This window comes from Mirounga leonina, unplaced genomic scaffold (assembly GCF_011800145.1).
Source record: "Mirounga leonina isolate KUSES-001 unplaced genomic scaffold, KU_Mleo_1.0 Mir_129, whole genome shotgun sequence".
In the NCBI taxonomy this organism is placed as follows: domain Eukaryota; kingdom Metazoa; phylum Chordata; class Mammalia; order Carnivora; family Phocidae; genus Mirounga; species Mirounga leonina.
Window position 1 is genome coordinate 49,457,404 of NW_023270323.1, and position 20,091 is coordinate 49,477,494.

Consider the following 20,091-nt stretch of genomic DNA (forward strand, 5'->3'; position numbering starts at 1 on the left):
CTTGCAGTGCAGCCCAGTGTGAGACCCAGAGAGAAGACAGGATTCTGTTCTCAGTGGGATAGAATATTTAAGCTTAGGCCTCTGCTTTAAGATTTGGGACTCAATTTTACCCTTTAGAGCTGTATGTATCAATACCCCAAGGCAATTTTTTTCTGGGATGCATTTTGCTTTGAATTGGAAATATGCTTTTGATGTTTTTTTATTTAATAAGGCACAGGCCCAGGACTACATTCATTATTTAGACTAGAACTTATTTTGCACTTGATGTAAGAAAAAAAGCTGCTACACTTGTTCAGGGTAATTGCATAGAGTGAAATGAAACCAATTTATGTAAAGGATTATTGAAGGAATACAAAACTTCCATAGTAAGCCTGCTAAATCATTCATTCAGGAAGTGATTGACATTTGCCCAGATTGGGATCGTGGGCTTTGCTTGGTTTTAAAGGAAAGCAAAGAAGCAATTATTTAGAAGTGAACATGAAAACCAGCATTGAAAGAGAGCGATCCTGGAGGGTGGATATATTTTAAGTGATTATTCTCTCTTAAATAATGTAATTCACAGACCATTGGGCTCGGCCCCAGTAATCATCTCTCAGCCTGTTTCTACTTGGCAACCTTTGATATTCTATCATTAAAACATATGTAAATGCAACGTAAATAATGTCAACTACATTTTTAAAGGATAATTATCTCTTATTCTTCTACAGATTCCTATTTCATTTTATGATTAAAAATGTTGCTATAAACTAAATGGGTGCAGTTGGGCTTAAAGTCTATTTCTGGGAATCCAGCTCTTGAAACTACTCATTCCTGTTACATTTCCAGTTAATATCTATAAATCCATCCGACACTAAAAAATCTGATGTGAAGAAATTGTAAATCTAAGTCCTTTCCTCTGCTCTAGACATAATACGTCCAAAATTTACAAAGAGATAAATGCAACATTTTCATCAGTTAATTGTTCTCTAGACTTAATATCAGGAACATTTCAGGCAATCAAGGAGAGGAAAAAAGAGCATCTTTAATTGATTCCTCAGAGAATTCTTTTCCAGATTGTAAATCATTGTTCTTATGTTTTCTATTTGGTTGTTTCAGGAGCTACACAAATGAAATACAGGATGCAGATGAATAAAATGCTAACAAGATACAGGGCAATATTAAAATGGTCCCACTTTACCTGGATCGGATAACGACAGTCTACTCCATCAGAGGAATAAAAGCAAATGTCAAGGAAGGATTTTTACCCTTACAAAAGTACATGCTTCATTTGCCTTGGAGAGAGCCATGGGGCAAGACATCTTGTGATGAGGCTTGTAGGGATGCAGAAGGGGCTCTGAAATAGGAGCTGGATATGAACCCCCACCCGGAATGAACAAATGAACTTAGCGAGCTCATGAGAAGCACCCACTGTCAGTGCCTCTCTTGGTTTCAGAGGCTCCTCGACAGCCTCTCATGGATCAATATACCAGTCAGTCAACCCACACATCAGTATTTTCTGCCCTTTAGAATTAATGATGGTATTTCCCATCAGTGAGTGTGATCTGTGAATTTATAGAATATCTTGCCTCAGATTGAAAGATGTAGTCGGGGGGTCTGCTGTGTTAAGATCCCTTTAATTTTCTATTTGAATGTCTCCAAGCTTTGTAATTATGCGATCATGTACTTATGGTCATAATGAGTCAAGTTTAAACTGGATTCTCTTCAGTACCCCTTTTTCATATATATTTTCACCCCATATATAAAGTTTGGGGTCAAAAAGTCCAGGGCGTGTTGAAAAATACAATAATACATTGAAGGGCAGAACATTAAAAAAAAAACCAAAACACTAGTTTACCTTGCTCTTCAAATTTTTTAAGGTTTAGAAAATTTATTAGTATTTTTAAGCATTTTAAGAATTATTCTAAACCATCTTCTGGAGTATTTGTCTAGGGGCACCTGGCTGGCTCAGTTGGTAGAGCGTACAACTCTTGATAGCAGGGTTGTGAGTTTGAGCCCCCCGTTGGGTGTAGAGATTACTTAGAATGACTACTGTCTTTACTGGGTTGAGATCATGTTCCTTTATTGTGAGCACGCACTAGAAGCTCGATGAAAGCTTCTTTTCAGAATGAGTTACTATAAAGAAATACTTACGTTTCTCTTTTACCATAATAGGTACTATCTATAAGTAGTGTTATCTTTGCCTATGATATTTATATAACAAAACCAAGTTCAGTATAAGAATTGACTTAAAGTAATACTATAAAGAATGGGAACTTAAAGGTGGGAAATTAAAGGATTAAAAAAAAGTCTCGGATCTGCCCATGAATTTCTAAATATAGCATGCTTGGCCAGGAAAATGGAAATGAATATTGGTGAATGAACTTCAAATGAAAGGCAATTATCAGTATAAAGCCATGTCAATTTAAATTAACATAAAGAAAACACAACTATTTGTAAAACCCCCATATACATTAAGAGACAGGATACTCTCTCAACTTGCATTCTCCAGACTGTTCGTGCAAAATTGCCTGTAGAGTCCTCCAAGGGGCGTCTGGGGCCAGATGCGTAGAAAACATCCCCGGAAATGGTATTAGCAAAGCAATGTGGCCTGCGCTCCTCTTTAACCAGACGGAGTCTGGCCAGGTTCCGGCTGAGCTTCTGAACAACCCGTCCGGATACGTGAAACCTGCAGCACAGGCAGCAGCAGCTGGAGGGCGTCCTGGATGTACGTGGTGCTGTTGCAGCCCTGGGAGGAGGGAGACACATGCTTGGAGGGCTGCCTTCAGGGTTCAGGCCTGACAATTCTTCCCATCTGATAACGGTCCCTCTCTTCAAACCTCACAGTATTTTATAATACGGTCCCTTTAATGTTGGTGCTTAAAGCAAATGTAAACACATTCCTTCGGGTGGAATGCATTCAGCTCTTCAACAGAGAGAAGACTTCTCTCCGCACGGGGCAAGTCATTTCCATAGACTTGGAGGGTACAGCGATATGTGTGCATGCATGACCCAACATGTCTGGTCGTACCCATCCTTCTCCCGACCAACCCCACTGTCCTGAACTAACCCAAAAGCACAGTGTGCAGGGAGCTCTAGCGTGTGTTAACCTAGAGGTGAATAAACAAGTATGGGATCCATAAAGGGAAGTGGAGATATTATTGTGCAATTATTCACAGCCAATCCTTGAGGGCTATCCTCCTCCTGTGCATGTTGGTACCTTCTCCTTGGTTTGGGTATTCGATGTTGCCATTCGTGTTCTGTGGTACCCTAACATACAGCAGTGCACAAAGGGGCCATTTAATGTTTCCGGTCACCAAGTCATAAGAAAACTCCCACTGGGGAAATGAATCAACATTTGACCACATATTCTTCACGATCAACATAGTAAGTGAATCTGTGGATGCCTTCTGCGTGGCCGGGAGAGACGCTTTCTTGTTCCACAGTCTGCCTCTGACTGCCTGGCTTTCCTCTTAGCTGGGTCCTCCAGAGCTTGCCTCCTTGTCCCTGATGGTTGACCTCACCCCCCTGCGTGGCGGTGTCCTAAATGGTGACACCTGATGCCACCGCTTTGTTACTTTTGTACCTTGGTTGTTTTCCTTAACAGTAAGGCACAATTCGCACAGACATCACTGTAAGTATGTAAGTAGCCTTCCCTGACTTGCATTTGGTAATTTCTAAACTCGGCAATTGACAGCTACTTCAGTGTATGTCAAAAACTGCTGGATATGCATTGCCCGTGTTCAGACTTCACCTGTGAACACCTGTGGTTGCAGCTGGGCGCCCTGGGGCTATAGATGTGCCAATTCCTTATAGTGAGGCCCCTCCTGGAAGGTCTTCCTCCACTAGTCACAGGCGGAACACAGCAAGAATGAGGCCTCCCAGGCCTATTTTCTTCTCTCTTAGGTTACTACCTCTGGCAAGACCACAGCGGTCTGGGGACAGCTTCATAGCAGTGTTACCGAGTCCCGGCGAGCCGGCAGGCCATGGACTGAGTGGTCTCTGAGGACAGAGCCTCTGGTCACTGAACAGGCAGAGGCTAAACAGTCAACTGGTCGACACTGCTAGTCTGAAGCTTAGACCCAGCTAAACCAAAGGTTCTCTTGAATGGAGAGAAGTGCCCATTTTTACAAAAATCACCACTGAGCAAGAAGCCCTCATTGCAGCCGCTAATCACAGTGTTAAATCTGGTGTCAAACTTGGCAGCAGAAATGTGCTTCTGCCGGAGGAAACAGCAACAGAAATAACGTGCAAGCTTAGCATTTCTCTTTATAATCAGGAATTCTTGAAAATTAGGGATTGTTGTTTCACCCAAGGGTTTAACAGCTGGTTGGGTTATACACATGTACTCAAAAAAGACTGTTGATGGTAAGATTTAGAATTGCTATAACACTCGCTGCCTGGGAAAAAGACAAAAAAAAAAAAAAAGTAGCTCTAACATTTGCTTTGATTCAGAAGCACTTTCTCTCTGGGGGCCACTTACCTCTAACAAGACACTATTGATCATGGGGTTAAGGACCTCAGCCTTCTTGTCGCTCTGTGGAATCAAAAGGATGAAATTGACAGATTAGGTGCTCATACTGCAAGGCTTGCCACGTCAAATGTCATATGCTGGCTTTGTTGAGGGATTTCTTAAAGAGGAAGGAGAGGAGAAATGGAATGCTTATTATAGACCAGGCTTCACATTTGGTGCTTCTTCTATATAATCTCATTTAATTTTGACCGAAATCCTAGTAGGTAGGGAAGTACCATGATATGATAACCTTAATTTAGAGATGAGAAACTAGAATCAGGAAGGTTGAGCAACTTGTTTAAGGTCACATAGCTAGAAATTTAAACACAGATGTTTTTAAGTATTGAAAGCTTGTAGCATGTCTGGGATTACGGAGGGGTGAGTGAGGCTGAGTCGTACAAATACAGGATTGGGTCCTGTCTCTACTGAAAATGTTGATATTTTGTTCATCATGATCTTTTCGCATTCATTTTCATTTTTAAAATTTTACATTAAAATATCTATCTAGCTGACTGATGTTGTTCCTTTGTTTTTTTGGGGGGGGTGGCTGGGGGCAGGGTAAGCTCTTAAATTTTGCGGTTGAGTTAAGTACTTTACTGGCTCACCCTAGTCCCAGCCCCAGTCAGTAGCCTTATTTTCTTTCTTGTTTTAAATGCAAACATGGGTACTTGGTCCTAGGGTATGTCTTCCAGATCAGTAGCAAAAATAACACATTTTTTTAAAAGATCTTTGTCTTAATTCTTTTTTTTAATAAATAGATTATTTATTTTAGAGAGAGGGGGAAAGGGAGAGAGCGCACTCTCTCTTTCATGCCGGCAGCAGGGAGGGGCAGAGGGAGAAGACAGAAAATCTCCAAGCCGACTCCCTGCTGAGCGCAGAGCCCAACATGGGGCTCCATCCCAGGACCCTGAGATCATGACCTGAGCTGAAATCAAGAGTCTGACGCTTAAATGAATGGGCCACCCAGGCACCCCCAAATTAAATTTAATATCACTTCCAGACAGATCTGAAGATTCCAGTTTGCAAAACATGAATATATGTAAAGCACAGAGATACAGAGCCTGAATTAAGTAGGTGTTCAAAAAGTGAGAGCTAGTGTTAGTATCATTATTATTATTTCCACTATAAGTCTATCAATCAACAGTCTTCTCTAAGTGTTCACTTTACTCTTAGACAATAAATAGTTAAAGGGCCTGGAAAGAGAGAGGGCAAGTTTAATAGGCTAGTGTTCCTTATTGTCCCCAGACGACTTTATGGTAAACAAAAGTATATAGATGGAATCATATCTTTCCAGAGCAACGCATTTTCACTGACACTACTCTACTGAGGGCAAAGTAATGTCTTACTGGGGAAACCACAATGGAGTCTTGGGGAAAAACTCTTTGAAAACCCAGTCATTTTAGTAACTAACCAGAAAATCCATTATGGTATTTGCCTTCATGTTTATTTGATTATCAATAAACCTCTAAAATACAATCAAAATGAGGGCAATAAAATGACATTGGTTTTCAGAATCAATGAGATATGCATGCAACTTAAATGGAGTCTGGAGAGTGATATGCACTCATTAACTTCAAGTTATGAATAATGGCTATTTCAGAGAACAGAAACTCGATGTAAATGATTCATCTTAGCACAAGATCAGGGGGATTGTTGTGACGGGACGGCATTTCAGTAAACTCTGTTTAGCTTTAGCTTTTTCCTTCTCCAAAGTGGTAACCCGTGCCTTCTGGGTTTTGTGCACACAAACATTGGTACGCATGTACGATATACCTAGGTGTGCATACAGGTGTAAGTGCAGGTGCACACCCAGTTGCTAGAGCCTTGCTACTCAGAATGTACACTGTGGATCAGCAACACTGTTACTGAGAACTTATTAGATGTGCAGAATCTCAGTCCTCATCCCCGGCCTACGGGCTCAGAACCTGCATTTTAACAAGTTCTTCAGGTGATGTGCCTTCACCTTCAGGTGTGAGAAGCACTGTGCTGGAAGACAACAGGTCAAAAAAAATGGGAAGGAATACCGTGAATATTACCCACGAATGTAAATAAATGGATGTCCAACATAAACCATAGATAACATATAACACACACACCTAAAGACATATACATCCTCATCCCTAGATAGCCACAGAGAAACAAACAGTTGGCCATCTGTCTGGCGGGCAGCCACCTGGAGGTGAGAGATCAACTGAGAGGCCTGGGGGCATTGGTCACCCCTTCGGGCCTCAATTTCTCACCTAGTGAACCGGGGAAAGAGTGAGAAGAGGGTACAGAGAGCCTTGGGAAGCTGGGTGGCTGAGGCCATCTCATCCTGATTAAGACCTCGCACATCTCTGTAAGCCTGGCAGTTACACCACAGTCCACAGGTGTCGGTTACTCAGACAACACTGAGCACACAAACGCGTTTTATCAAGCCTATCGTATCAATGAACTTCTCTCTCTCCCTTCACTCTTTCTACATGCAGTGAAGCTCTTACTGTGGAAGCCCCCAAATTATACAAGTGTGAAAGCTCATGCTTTGCAAAATAGGAGAAGCAAACCAGATGCCTTGACAACAGAATGAATAGGTGGTAGGTAGTTCAGCCCTAATTAGTCGAGTCACTTCTCTGCTGACTGGTCTATAATCATTTCCACTTCTTTTGAGAACTGTCCTTGGCCTTGGTGGGGAGGGGGGTGGGGAAAGTGCGCCCCAACAGCCGGGCAGGTCTGCATGATATGATCCTGCCCCAGTCGCTACAGGTGATACCAGGTGGACATGTGACCTGCACTGATGAGCCTTGCAGGCTTCTCACTCACGAACCCCGAATCCGAATGGAAAGACATGGGGTTGGGAAGTGCTACAACTCGGTCACATGAATGGCAACACTTTGGAGAGAGAGGGTATTCGTATCCTGGTGCTGGGTCCCCACAGCTGCTCACATTGCTCTACCTCCTTTAATAAAGTCCCTTCTCTGGGTCGATTATGTAGAGCTTGTTTCTGGTCCTTCCTGTTAAAGGCTGAATTGAGTCCTCACAGAAAAGATATAGTGCAGTCCTAACCTCCAGGACATGGGAATGTGCCCTTACTGGGAGGCAGGGTCATCGCAGATGTCCTGAGTCAAGATGACGTCACACCGGTCATACCCGAATTCCATACAGATGGTGTCCTTATCAGAGAGAGAAATCTGGACACGGGCACAGAGGGAGGATAATGTGAAGACAGAGAAAGAGCTTGCAGTTAGGCAAAGCACGCCTGGAGCCACGGCAGTTGGCAGAGGCTCCTTGAGAGGGTGCCTGCGACACCCTGCCTTCAGCCTGCCCGCCTCCAGAACCCGGACGTGACACAGCTCGCAGTACCCGAGAAACAGGCCCCGACGGACACAGGAAATCGAACGTGCTCTTCCTCACGGCAAGATCTGCCCTTGAGTTCAGGGCCTTAAGAGAAACAGTAGAAAGGTTAAAAAGGAATAGTTTCCACTTGTCTTCCTGATGCCACTAAGGTGGGGTTATATAATGTGACTGGCCTCTGAAGAGAATAACCAGAAGCCGCACCTCCGAACAGACGCCGAACCTTTCAGAGTTGTTCCCTTGAGAACAGAAACACTTATGCGAATCGGTACAATTTTTTTTCTTTTGGTTACAGTTGAAGTGTAATCATAAAGTAAAGAAACCTCTCACCTTGGGTGGTGTATATACGACAGGTTCTGAGGGCAACAGTGAATGCGAGCATTCAAAATTATTTTAATAGAGATTCTTGAATTATAGGTCACAGATATTAATTAATGAAAGGAACTTCCATTTGACTTCTATTTATTTATTTGAGAGAGAGAGAGAGAGAGAGAGAGATCAAGAGCTGGGCGGGGGGAGGGGCAGAGGGAGACAGAGAAGCAGACTTTCCGCTAAGCAGGGAGCCTGACTCGAGACTCGATCCCAGGACCCCGGGATCATGACCTGAGCCCAAGGTAGATGCTCAACCAACTGAGCCACCCAGGCGTCTTTGACTTCTTTTTAAACAAATAAAGAAAATGAGGCCCAGAGATGTTTCAAAACCCACCTATTACGTTGTAAGTCGGAGATGGCAGGGTCAGGACTAGAACCCAGTCGGGTGAGAGCCCGAGGCTGCCTGTCCTGACAAGGTGCTCCTGGTCTGGTTTCAGCAGACATCATGGCGCAGCTTCCGTTTACCGAGCTACCAGAGAAGGCACTGCAACCTGCACTTCTCCTCACACTTCCTCACAGATCCATCTTCCATAAAGGGTGGAAAAGAGAATCGATATTAGGAACTTACCCCAACAGTGGTTAAAGAATTCGTAAACTTCTTTGATAAGGAGGCCACTTCTTTACACATCGCAGTAGTTAATCTGAAAGAAAAAAAAAAAAAGTGGTTTGAGGATTTTCCATCAGATAAAATAATTTAACCATCAAGACAATGACTGGTATTGATACCGTATTCCATTTAAAAGAACACACACAAGTTTGAAGATGCTCTGTAGAAATGGGGTTCCTCAACAATCTTCCATGATTCACAATCACCGTTGAATCGAATCCTGGTTTTCTCTGCAGGCGTAGTTAATGAATAATCACCTGATTCACCCTACTTCTTTTTAGAATCAAAAGCATATGCAGGAAAATTTGAGGCTTGAGCTCCATATGTTTAGAGGTGTAAGCCTCTTGCCAAGTGGTTTTTCTCTAGCTTTCTGGTCATTTTGAAATAATAATGAGCATTCACTGAGGTACTATGTTAAGTACTTTATTTTTTTTTTTTAAGATTTTATTTATTTATTTGAGAGAGAGAGAGAAAAAGCGCACAAGCAGGGGAAGTAGCACAGGGAGAGGGAGAAGCAGGCTCCCCGGTGAGCAGGGAGCCTGATGCGGGGCTCGATCCCAGGACCCCGGGATCATGACCTGAGCCGAAGGCAGATGCTTAACCACTGAGCCACCCAGGCACCCCATTAAGTACTTTTATATGAGTAATCATATTTAATCCTCATAGTGACCTTATGGGTTACATTAATATCCCCATTTTATAGATGATAAAACTGGCACTTAAAAAGGTTAAGCAACTTTTTTTTTTTTAAGTAGGCCCCATGCCCAACGTGGGGCTTGAACTCATGACCCTGAGATCCAGTCGCCAGCCAGGTGCCCTAAAAGGTTAAATAACTTGCTTAGGACATGGGATAGAGCTGGGATTCAAACTCAGATGTCTCTTTGTTTCCTGATTATGTTTTTTATTAGATGCCTCATAATAAAGATCCTATAAAATCTGTTCTTAAGACTTTTATCAAAACTCCAAGTTCATTCTAGCCATTTGACTTGTAAGGAGTTTCCCCAAGAAAATAATGCAAGACAGGCGGAATATTTAACAAACATTGCTTTGATGACAAAAACCGAAAACAACCCAATTAATGTAACGATGTGAGTGTTATCTGTTTCCTTTTATAATTCATATATATGACTTTTACTAATAGTGGTTAAAATACTACTAGAAAAACAGTAACTCCAAGTCAAGAATCTTACATGTTAAAATATCTAGTGAAATCAGTAGAGGTAAGCTTTATTTTGATAAATCCTACGTTATGTATGTATTTGTTGAGCTCTTTCTGTCCACCATTCCTTCCATCCATCTATCCAAAACTTATCTGCAGAAAGGGTCAGGAATAAGATCCAGGGATAGCTCAGAGCATTTTGTCTATGTCCTTGGGCAGGTGGGTGGAAAGGCACTTATTATACAGACAGATGTGAAGTCTTGTTACCTTTTGCTTGGTGCAGCTTGGCAAGGTTGGGATAATCTGGACTGGAAATCAGAGGTGCTAAGAGTAAGGTCCTGCTATACATACTTAGGGACTTCTGAACACCCTCCCTTTACAAACAAGTACCACAAATATAAAAGAGCACTTAGATGTTTTCAAGTTTTCCTCCTTTTCCCATTCCTCTGGCTTTTATACACTAAGGTAAGTACATATTTTTCCTAACTCTATTAAGTGCAGGATTGTGTGGTTCTTATAATATCTTTCATTTTCCCATGTTTAGGTAGGAAAATCTAGACTAGATGATACATCCTTACAAGGGAGGAGAAATGCTACCAGTAGTACAAAGATGCTAATATTGACTTTTTGGAAGGTTCTTCGACGAAACATCTGCTCCCCAACCTACGATGCCAAATGCAGTAATAAGCAAAGACTAGTTAGCTAGCAAAGTGAATGGGTGTGTTGCAATGTGTGTGTGTGTACCCATATATTTTTAGGAGGCTCTATTTTGTCTCCTGTGTCTGTGTAGTAATGAGAAGGTGTTCAGATCTGTGCTAATTTTCTATACCATGCATAAAGCCATGTGGGTAAAGTTAATGGCTTGTTTTTCAGCTCCACACCAACTGTTTTAATATATGCTCCATACCGACTATTTTCATGTATATGAAGTTACATCGATACACATTTTTATTTTACTGGATAAACTAATAATAGGGGGTACTATTTGTTGAAGAAGATAACATATGACAGCACATATGCACACACATGCAATCCGCAGGGAACTGGCTTACATCACCAACCATCACTGCCAGTATTCAGAATACGCAGAGACTGGTGCTGGTGTAAGTCCCTAGGAACAGCAGGGGTGTGTTGGAATATCTTTGTGAAGCTGACTGAGAAGTCGCATAAAGATGTTCTTTCTCTATTCTTGTGGTACGTTAAAAACTCAATTACCTTAAAAATCTGTACTTCTAAGACTTCGATCTATGAAAATAAACACTTACCCTTGAACGATTTAGTGTGTCTTTCCTTAAATCTCTTCATAAATAATTCCTAGTTAACTATTATTATTCTTGCTAACATGATTCGGCTAAGAATCTTATGAGTCCTAAGAGAGCCTATTTCCTAAGATGACCACAGACCAATGGAATTAGTTGACTTGTAATTTAAATCTTTAGTAGCCTACGGGGGGCGGGGGGTGGGTGGGTATGGGTGCACGTGCGCATGTGCATCTGAATGGCACATACACATAAAACTGGAAACATAAGAATTAAAAGTAACATTTACTTTATCAGAACTCTTGCTTGGTCCTGAGCTGGTTTTTCCTCTTCTTGCCCATGAAGAATTAATTCTGCTACTTTGTGAAGCTGCTCGATACAGCGTGCTGTTACTTCTGCCAGACTTTCGATGGACAGCATATATACGTCCTGAAACAGATAAATGCAAGTAAGACAATTATTAACTGAGCAGAAACTTTTTAAAAAACCCTGTGATGTGGGGCGCCTGTCTGGCTCAGTCCATAGAAGCATGTGACTCTTGATCTTGGAGTCGTGCGTTGGGGATAGAGTTTACTTAACAACAGCCACCACCACCCTATAATGTCAAAAAAAATTATATAATTCTTTAAAAAAATGGCCTGAAAAGTTTACCCAAAGATTAATGGGCATATCTGAGGCTCTTCTAAGTAGAAATGCTGCCATAAAAAGGAAGTGTTGCCAGGTCCCCAGGGACATGGCAAGCCTTACAGCTGTGTCCCTAGTTCTTAGACCGATTCTGGGCACATACCAGGCAGGGGCTCAAAAATGCTTGTGGAAGGGCAACTGAGTAAATAAACCTCAATGGCCATTTCTTTTTACAGTGACTAAGTTTAAAAAGTTACTTTCTTGGGGCGTCTGGGTGGCTCAGCCGGTTTAGCAACCAACTCTTGGTTTCGGATCAGGTCATGATCTTGCAGTTGTGGGATCGAGCCCCTCATCGGACTCTGCGCTCAGTGCGGAGTCTGCTTCAGATTCTCTCTCCCTTCCCCTCCCATCACTCTCTTTCCCTCACAAATAAATAAAATCTTAAAGAAAAACAAGTTACTTTCTCTAAAATGAAAATTCAATGTAAAAAATGAAGTTATGGCAAACTCATTTTTGAACACAGGCAGGCTATAAATTATGCACACATAAATTTATTAAACTACAGAATAAAAACTGTGGCCGTGAAATTTTTTTGGAAAAAAGCTTCAATTACCTCATTAGTTTATGGGGCATAAAGACATTTTATAGTTACAAATTTGCATATCAGATGGAATTTTATCCTAATGATAAATCAACAGTGTTCTCAAAGATCTTTTTTCCTTTAAATTGTCATCATAAAGCTCTGGAGAAAAATGACAATATCTATGCTAAGTCACAAATTGTCCTGGCATTGAAGAATTTTAGTATTTGTCACATTAATCTTCATATTTCTTTTTTTTTAAAGATTTTTATTTTTATTTTTATTTATTTGAGACAGAGAGAATGAGAGAGAGAGAGCACATGAGAGGGGGGAGGGTCAGAGGGAGAAGCAGACCCCCCCGCTGAGCCGGGAGCCCGATGCGGGACTCGATCCAGGGACTCCGGGATCATGACCTGAGCCGAAGGCAGTCGCCCAACCAACTGAGCCACCCAGGCGCCCCTAATCTTCATATTTCTATACTGTTAAAACAGGGCGCAAATGAAAATGAAGTGGTTTCTCCTCACTCGAAATTCAGCTGCTAATAAAATTGAAGTCCTATTGCTGCTCTTCAGGTGGCAAATCTGAATTTATTAAATAAATAAATTTACCTCAACTGTCTTAGTTCTCCTTTCTTCCTTTTTGTCTTCTTCGGGATTTTCTGATTTCTCTTCCTTTTCTTCCTCTGTAGTGTTCTCCTCCAACTCTTCCACCATATTTATGGACACTGTAGTCTGATCTTCTTCTACCCAGTCATAAGCTTTCTTCATGGCCTGTGAAGCCCCCCCATCCAACCAAAGCAACACTTTTGTTATGCAAATCTGGAGACTAAGACATTCCAATCCCAAGACTGCCCTCCACCTTCCCGGGGTGGGGTTCTCTCTGCATTCAAAAAGTTGAGGGGCAATTCCTCAGTCTCCTTAAAAACACCTTGTTGGTGCTTTCTGGTGAATATAAAGAAAGGCAAGGGGCCAGAACAGAAAGGAAGGATGGAGAGAACACTGCAGGACCTTTTTAAAGAGCACTGTAAAATGATACACAGATAAGAATGAAAATGACAGTCACCTTGAAAGAGCGATAGTATATTTTTCACTTTTCATGACCAACTATAAGAGAATAACAGTACTTTTTTTATATATATACGCGAGAGATTTAGCCAGGGTCATTGCTAAAGCAAATTTCCTCATTCGATATGTCTCATGAAGCCCTTAATGTTTCATGAACCTAATAACGTATGATGCAGGGAGGACGGAGGATGGCTCAGCTCTTGCCCAGTCACACCAGGGGAGGATGGGAGCTGTTGTCGAAGATCCGGGGCTGCTCTGTGACTAGTTTAATTTCACATGAGTGCAGGTGGAGCAACCTGTGGCCGAAAAGAATTACGGCTAACTTGACCAAGCAGAACGGCCTCCCTTCCCTGCCTGTTATTCCCTGAATTTAGAAAGGGCAGCCTCACCCAGCTTTTATCATGATAGTTTAAAGCTGTTTGCTTAAGTGCAAGTTGTATCTGGGTTTATGTTAAACTTGCTTCTCCTCTTAAAGCTCACCTGATTTTGTCAATAAGCCAGTGGGACCTTGGAGGCACCACACGCACACGCACATGCGCGCGCGCGCGCACACACACACACACACACACTCTCTCTCTCTCTCTCTCTCCCCCTAAGCAGGGGCAGGTGCTACACAGAGATGAATGAGGCAATTTCCCACTGTGTTCAAGTCACTGACCTGTCAGAATCGGTGACCTCTATCTGAGATAAAGAAATTACTCATATCTCCCCCTCACTGCCTCATCCTGTCCTTTCCTCACCCACCTTGATAAGTGAGGGGCCTGCATTCCCTACTGCTTGCTAAAGAGAAGGGAAGAAAAAAAGAGTGAGCGAATGGGAAAAAAAGCACAGTTTTAAGTAATTAATAATGAGTGTCCTCATTGAGAAACTCCACAGCAAGACCTTATACTAAAACTTGCAAAACGTACAATTAGAAGAAGCCAGAGTGATAAAGCTGGATCGTTCTTGGACACCATGTGGTACTGGCATTTGGGGTGGGTGGGGGGAGACGTGTGGCTGACTGGGCTGGTGGGCTTCTGTTTGCCTGATTCTGGCACGTCCCCCAGTGGGGATAGGGGAGATGGAATCTGAAAAAGCCCTTTGGTGATTCTGCACCTTGTCCTTCCCCTGCGCGGAAGATACCCACTGCTCTGATATACAATTCTATCTTGAGGAGAAGTGACTTGATCAAGGTCACAGGGTAATTACTAGTTAAGTTGCAACTAAAATGCAGGTCTCAGCATGGCACAGTCTTGCATGTTCTCTCCCAACACATTTCATTGTGTGGCCTCCTGGGATCTTAATTACCGGCCTCATACTCTCCTCCCCTCGTGTGCCATTTGGGGCTTGGGGTTTTTCCATTTCAGGTGGATCACTTGAATTTTACAACCAATACCTTTAAAAAGCACAGCAACAATAAAAACTCCGACATAGCGCTGACCTTATTGAGTCTGTCAGGCGTGGCTGCAACATGTAATTCAAAGAGAAGTTCCGTAAGCATGCTAGCAAATTCTTCTCCCTTTTCTTCTAAGGCTGGAAATAGAAAATGACAGAAGTAAGAAGCATGATTTATTTTTCATCCTTCAAAATGTGGCAGCTCCCCTGACCTTACAGCCTGCAGTCAGAGTCAAAGTGGGGGGGCTGCAGCAGCGCCCCAACCCTCCCACCCCCTGGCTTACAAGCACAACAGTCAGGCAATCAGCTACTGCTGTGTGAGGGACTGCCCAAGCCTTGTTGCTCGACATTCTAGTTGGGGTGCCCCCAGGCTGGCCTGAAGGCAACATGAGGACAGGGAGGGACGATCTGTCTTGCTCACAGCTATAGATGATCGGTAGCTATTTGCTGAAGGAGTGACTGAATGAACAAATGAATGATGTATCTCAGGTCTAGAAGACCTGGACCACACTGTATTTATGACCTGGAGTATTGTTGTGCTTAGCACTGCAACCCTAATAATACCCAGGACACCCTTTTATGTCCACAGAGCCACCGTGCTAAGCAAGCAGAACTGGTCTCCACGGGCCATACACTATCTGATGTAACGACACTGAATCTCTGGAGAGATGTCCCAAGGTTTGCAAGGACACCTATTGGTCCCATAATACTTCTTAGTATTCTTCCTTCCAGAATGGGAGCTACCTAAGGACAGACATGCTATTTGTTTCTACTCATTCCTGAATCCAGAGTATCTAACACAGTACCTGGAACATAAGTGTTTAATAAATACTTAGGATTTATTTAATAAATATTATGTATTTATTGTATTTATTAAATAAGTATTTATCAAATAGTTTGTTGATAAATTATGTCATATAGAATAATATATATACATCACATATATCATGTTATGCATAACATATCCTCAAATAAAAATAAATTGTTATCATTGGTGGGTAATAAAGAGAGATTTTTAAAAGTTATAATCTTATTTCTTTTTCTCATTTATATCTATGGGTTGGAAGCCATTTTTAAAGTTTCTAAGTGCTAAAGAATTGACTCCACAACGGGTTTACCACCAGTTTGGGGAGGAATAAAAGCATCATTAATCTGCCCTGATTAAACCATCTGAAAATACTCTGGCTTACGTCAGTGGGTGAGGGCAGTAGGTTCAGGGAAAACTAAGCCATGTGAGAAAAACTGTATTTAACACTTGTGTGTATGTGCCCTTTTCTGTTTTACAGACAAAATGGCTAATTAGCAGCTCGTGAAGATAGCCAGGGTAACCTGTAGGTCTTTGTTCACAATATTTGGCTTCATCATTTTATCATCACCTAGAATCCACATATTCTCAGGGGAGAGACAGATTAATAAACAGATTAGAGAAGTAAAACATACATGTCAGATGGTAAGTTTTATGGAGAAGTATAAACCGAGGCAGAGGAATAGGGACGGCTGGGGGTTGGGAAGCAAGAAGGCAACTGACAAGGTGCCATTTGAGTAATGACCTGAAGGAGGAGAGGGGTGAGCAACACCAGATGGGGTGCAGGAAGGGAAGTCCAGCCAATGCAAGGTCCGGGAGAGAATGTGCCCGGCTTGCTCAGGGACAGCAAGGAGGCCAGAGTGGGGGCAGGGAGGTGTGTGCCTTGGCGGGGGTGGGGGAAGAGAGAGGACTGTCTCTGTTCAGGGTGAAGCTAACACTAGCAAATAATTATAACCCCAAGAGGTAAGTGCGCTGAGTGAGGAGGCTTTTGCAGTACCTAATCTTGTCCTCAGAGGGGTGTTGAGAAGGCTTCCTGGAGGAGGTGTTGCCTGAACCTAGCCTAGCTAATGCCTACTTGCATGAAAGGAGAGATCGAGAGCTAGAGAGTCAGAGAGAGAGAGAGACAGAGAGAGACAAAGCTGAGATTCTCTCTCTGCTGGGCAGAGATCTTGGTCTAATCCTCTCTAGGTAGGCAAAGTAAGAGGGGGTAGGGACACATCTGGGCGGCATCAACTAGGTCTTGTTCCCAAATTACCTGGTCCTTCTTATTTTGTATGTGGCAATGTTGCAGGGCAGAAAGAGCCCCGGACTTAGTTGTGGCAGGTGTGGGTTTTACCCCAGCTCCTGCATTCAGAGAATCTGTGGCCTGGGGCTAGTCATGGGTCTAGTCATGCCCTCCTGTAATTAAGGATAATAAAACCCACCCATTGGGGCACCTGGGTGGCTCAGCTGGTTAAGCAACTGCCTTTGACTTGGGTCATGATCCCAGGGTCTTGGGATCCAGCCCCAAATCTCACTCCCTGCTCAGCGGGGAGCCTGTTTCTCCCTTTCCCTCTGCCCTTCCCCCCTGCTTGTGCCCTTATTCAAATAAATAAAATCTTTAAAAAATAAAATAAAAACCACCATTTCAGCTGTAGCATTGCTGTAGGATCAAATAATATAACAAATGTAAAAGTGTTTTGTAAACACTAAAGTTTTATCTAACTATATTGTTATGGGCTACAAAGATATAACCATAGGGAGATTAAAAGTATCGGAATCATCACTCCTAAATTAGGATATAAGTACTTTGTGTAGCTCCAGCTTTAATTTTTTTTATTTTTAATTTTTAAAGATTTTATTTATTTATTTGACAGAGACATGGAGCCAGGGAATGGGGGAGGCAGAGGGAGAAGCAGGCTTCCCGCCGAGCAGGGAGCCCAATGTGGGACTTGATCCCAGGACCCTGGGACCATGACCTGAGCCAAAGGCAGACACTTAACCAACTGAGCCACCCAGGCACCCCTAGCTCCAGCTTTTAAATGTGCATTTGTTCTAGAAAACAGAGAAGGACACCAATAACTTTTAGCACATATTTTAGGGAAAAAAAGTCACAAAAAAAATGGAAGCGGATAAAAACAGATGATAAATAATGTTGCCACAAAGAATACCTATTACTACAGCGCTTGGTTCGTACATATGGTCCAGATCTTCACCAAGGCAATACAAATAGAAAAGAGCCTTTTAAAACCTCTTCACAACAGTGGTAAACCAAATTAGAGACCCATGGCAGTGTGATAAAATTACACGCTGCTGGAAAGACAAACATGCAAATCATTAGCTAAAGCTATCAAACGCAGAGAAGCCCAAGGTTGAGTTTATCTAAAAATGACAGTTTGTTACATTTTTCCAAGACTTGAAAATGAATTACTTAGGTGTTAAGAGGCTTTTAGGAATGTAAATGCTTACAAGAAAAAAAAATGGATGAAATGCTCTGGTTTCTCCCAGAGTTTTCCTCCTGGCTTCTCTGCTCACCCCCACTGATGAGATTCCTCTTTATAGCATTTAGATAATCCCTCCACCTCTATGGAGTTGTCATGCTCCATCATAATTGGATTGATTTAATGACAACCCTGCTATTCTTTTCTCCCGGTTTTTCTTTATGTGTTTGACATTTATTTATTAAGGTAATTAAAATTAATAGTGTTTTGATAATCTGGAGATGCCCTATGGGAAAATGGATATATTATGGGAGATCACAGGGTTCTGTCACTTAAGGAGAGACGAATCTATTTCTTAAGCATGCTGCTCAGGACTTCATATATGTATATATTTTTTTGGTCATATGAAAAGAAAATCCCAGTTTACTGAAGCTCTATATTAAGACTGGAACACATCGTATGTAGTAACTTTTTCCATTTAATAGTATTGAATCAAGGTTCCTCTCTAAGAAATTGCGCTAGTTGGGGATGCATACTGCTTTTACTTGCACGGGCAACACTAGTGCTTTGATGTTAGGAGGAATCTGGGATCTTCTTTTTATCCTTTCTGAATGACACATCCTATAGGATTAAGATTTACCTTTGGCACCATGAAACCAAAGAGAAATAACCTGGATCCTTTTGGGCGATCGTTACTCTGGAAATTGGTTCATCTTGGGCCCATAATACTACCTGTATGAACTCTGACAGCTGGTGTCTTAGTTTCTCATTATTAAAACAAAAACAAGGCTGTCCTCCTTTGTGACTCTTGCAGAAACACACAAATGCTCAAAAACATCGTTCTCCAATAGCCTCGTTGCCATTGGCCTCTTTCTATTCTTCAGTATAATTGAGTCTTCTATTTTGATGCAATGAGCATAAATCTCATTCAACTGAAGGCACATAAGGTCCGCATGGGTGATAAAGCAGGAGATGGTATTTAAATAACAGTTTGCAAATGCTTAGAATAATTTTGCCCTGAGCATCGAGGCTGAAGCACTTGGCCCTCATGTCTGAGCCTTGATTAAAAGTATGCAACACACCTGGGCAGAAAACACTTCCAGCTACTCGATGGGGCTGAATGTGCATGATCACTACTCTGTGTGTGGGTGATAACAAGTACAATCATAAATAAAAATACAGTTTACTGTACCTTTACTACTTCCCCAGCATTGTTTTAGTACTTTAAATAACAATACCGGAGAACATTCTTGAGCAGTTCTGTGCGCCAAGCTCTGTAAAATATATGTTTACGTACATTATCTAATTTGAGCCTCACAATAGCCCTTGGGAATATGTATCCGTGTCTCCATTTTACAGATGCAGATAATGAGTTTCAGAAAGGTTATATAACTCGTTCTAGGCCATGCAGCCAGCTAGCGGTGAAAATATTTCAAATGGACCTTTGAGAGAGGAGGAGCCAGCCTTGTGTGTCAGCCTCACCCGAACAACGGTGGCTGTGGGACTAGGTGATGATACCAGTAAGAAATCACTCTCCATGTACAACAGCAAATGTTTTGCTATATTCTGCTCCTAATTAAATGGGCAACATAAAGCAATTCTTTTAATTGCCCTCGATATTTTTTCTTAAATATTTATTTATTTGAGAGTGAGGGCACAAATCGGGGGGGGAGGGGCAGAGGGAGGAGAAGCAGACTCCCCACTGAGCAGGGAGCCCACATGGGGCTCGATCCCAGGACCCTGAGATCATGACCTGAGCTGAAGGCAGACGCTTAGCCAGCTGAACCACCCAGGTGCCCCTAAAGTAATTCTTAAGCATGTCTAACTTTGAAAACCTTTTTTTCCCCTCTCAGGGAAGACTTGCTTCAGACAAAACAGGTCCTCATCTCCTTGGGGTCCGTGTCTTTGGCTGGCTGGAGGATTATCAGGAGCGTGCACCTGGCTCAATTCAGTGATTGACAACCTGATACATCCTCCCTCCCCCCGATTGCACTTTCTAGATGGAGGG

The 20,091-nt window shown here is 42.3% G+C and overlaps 1 protein-coding gene across 3 annotated transcripts in view; it reads right to left on the reverse strand.

Annotated features, from left to right (window-relative positions):
- Positions 1–958: 958 nt before the first annotated feature.
- The window catches only part of FAM114A1 (family with sequence similarity 114 member A1), a 68,457-nt gene continuing 49,324 nt past the window's right edge, over positions 959–20,091 (reverse strand). For all 3 annotated transcript variants that reach the window (XM_035005131.1, XM_035005130.1, XM_035005132.1), the window contains 6 exons: positions 14,905–14,996; positions 13,029–13,190; positions 11,506–11,645; positions 8,760–8,832; positions 4,460–4,513; positions 959–2,725 (listed from right to left, as the gene is read on the reverse strand). In XM_035005131.1, coding sequence (XP_034861022.1) covers positions 2,600–2,725; positions 4,460–4,513; positions 8,760–8,832; positions 11,506–11,645; positions 13,029–13,190; positions 14,905–14,996 — 647 coding nt within the window. In that variant the 3' untranslated portion in view covers positions 959–2,599. The remainder of the gene's footprint in view (positions 2,726–4,459; positions 4,514–8,759; positions 8,833–11,505; positions 11,646–13,028; positions 13,191–14,904; positions 14,997–20,091) is intronic.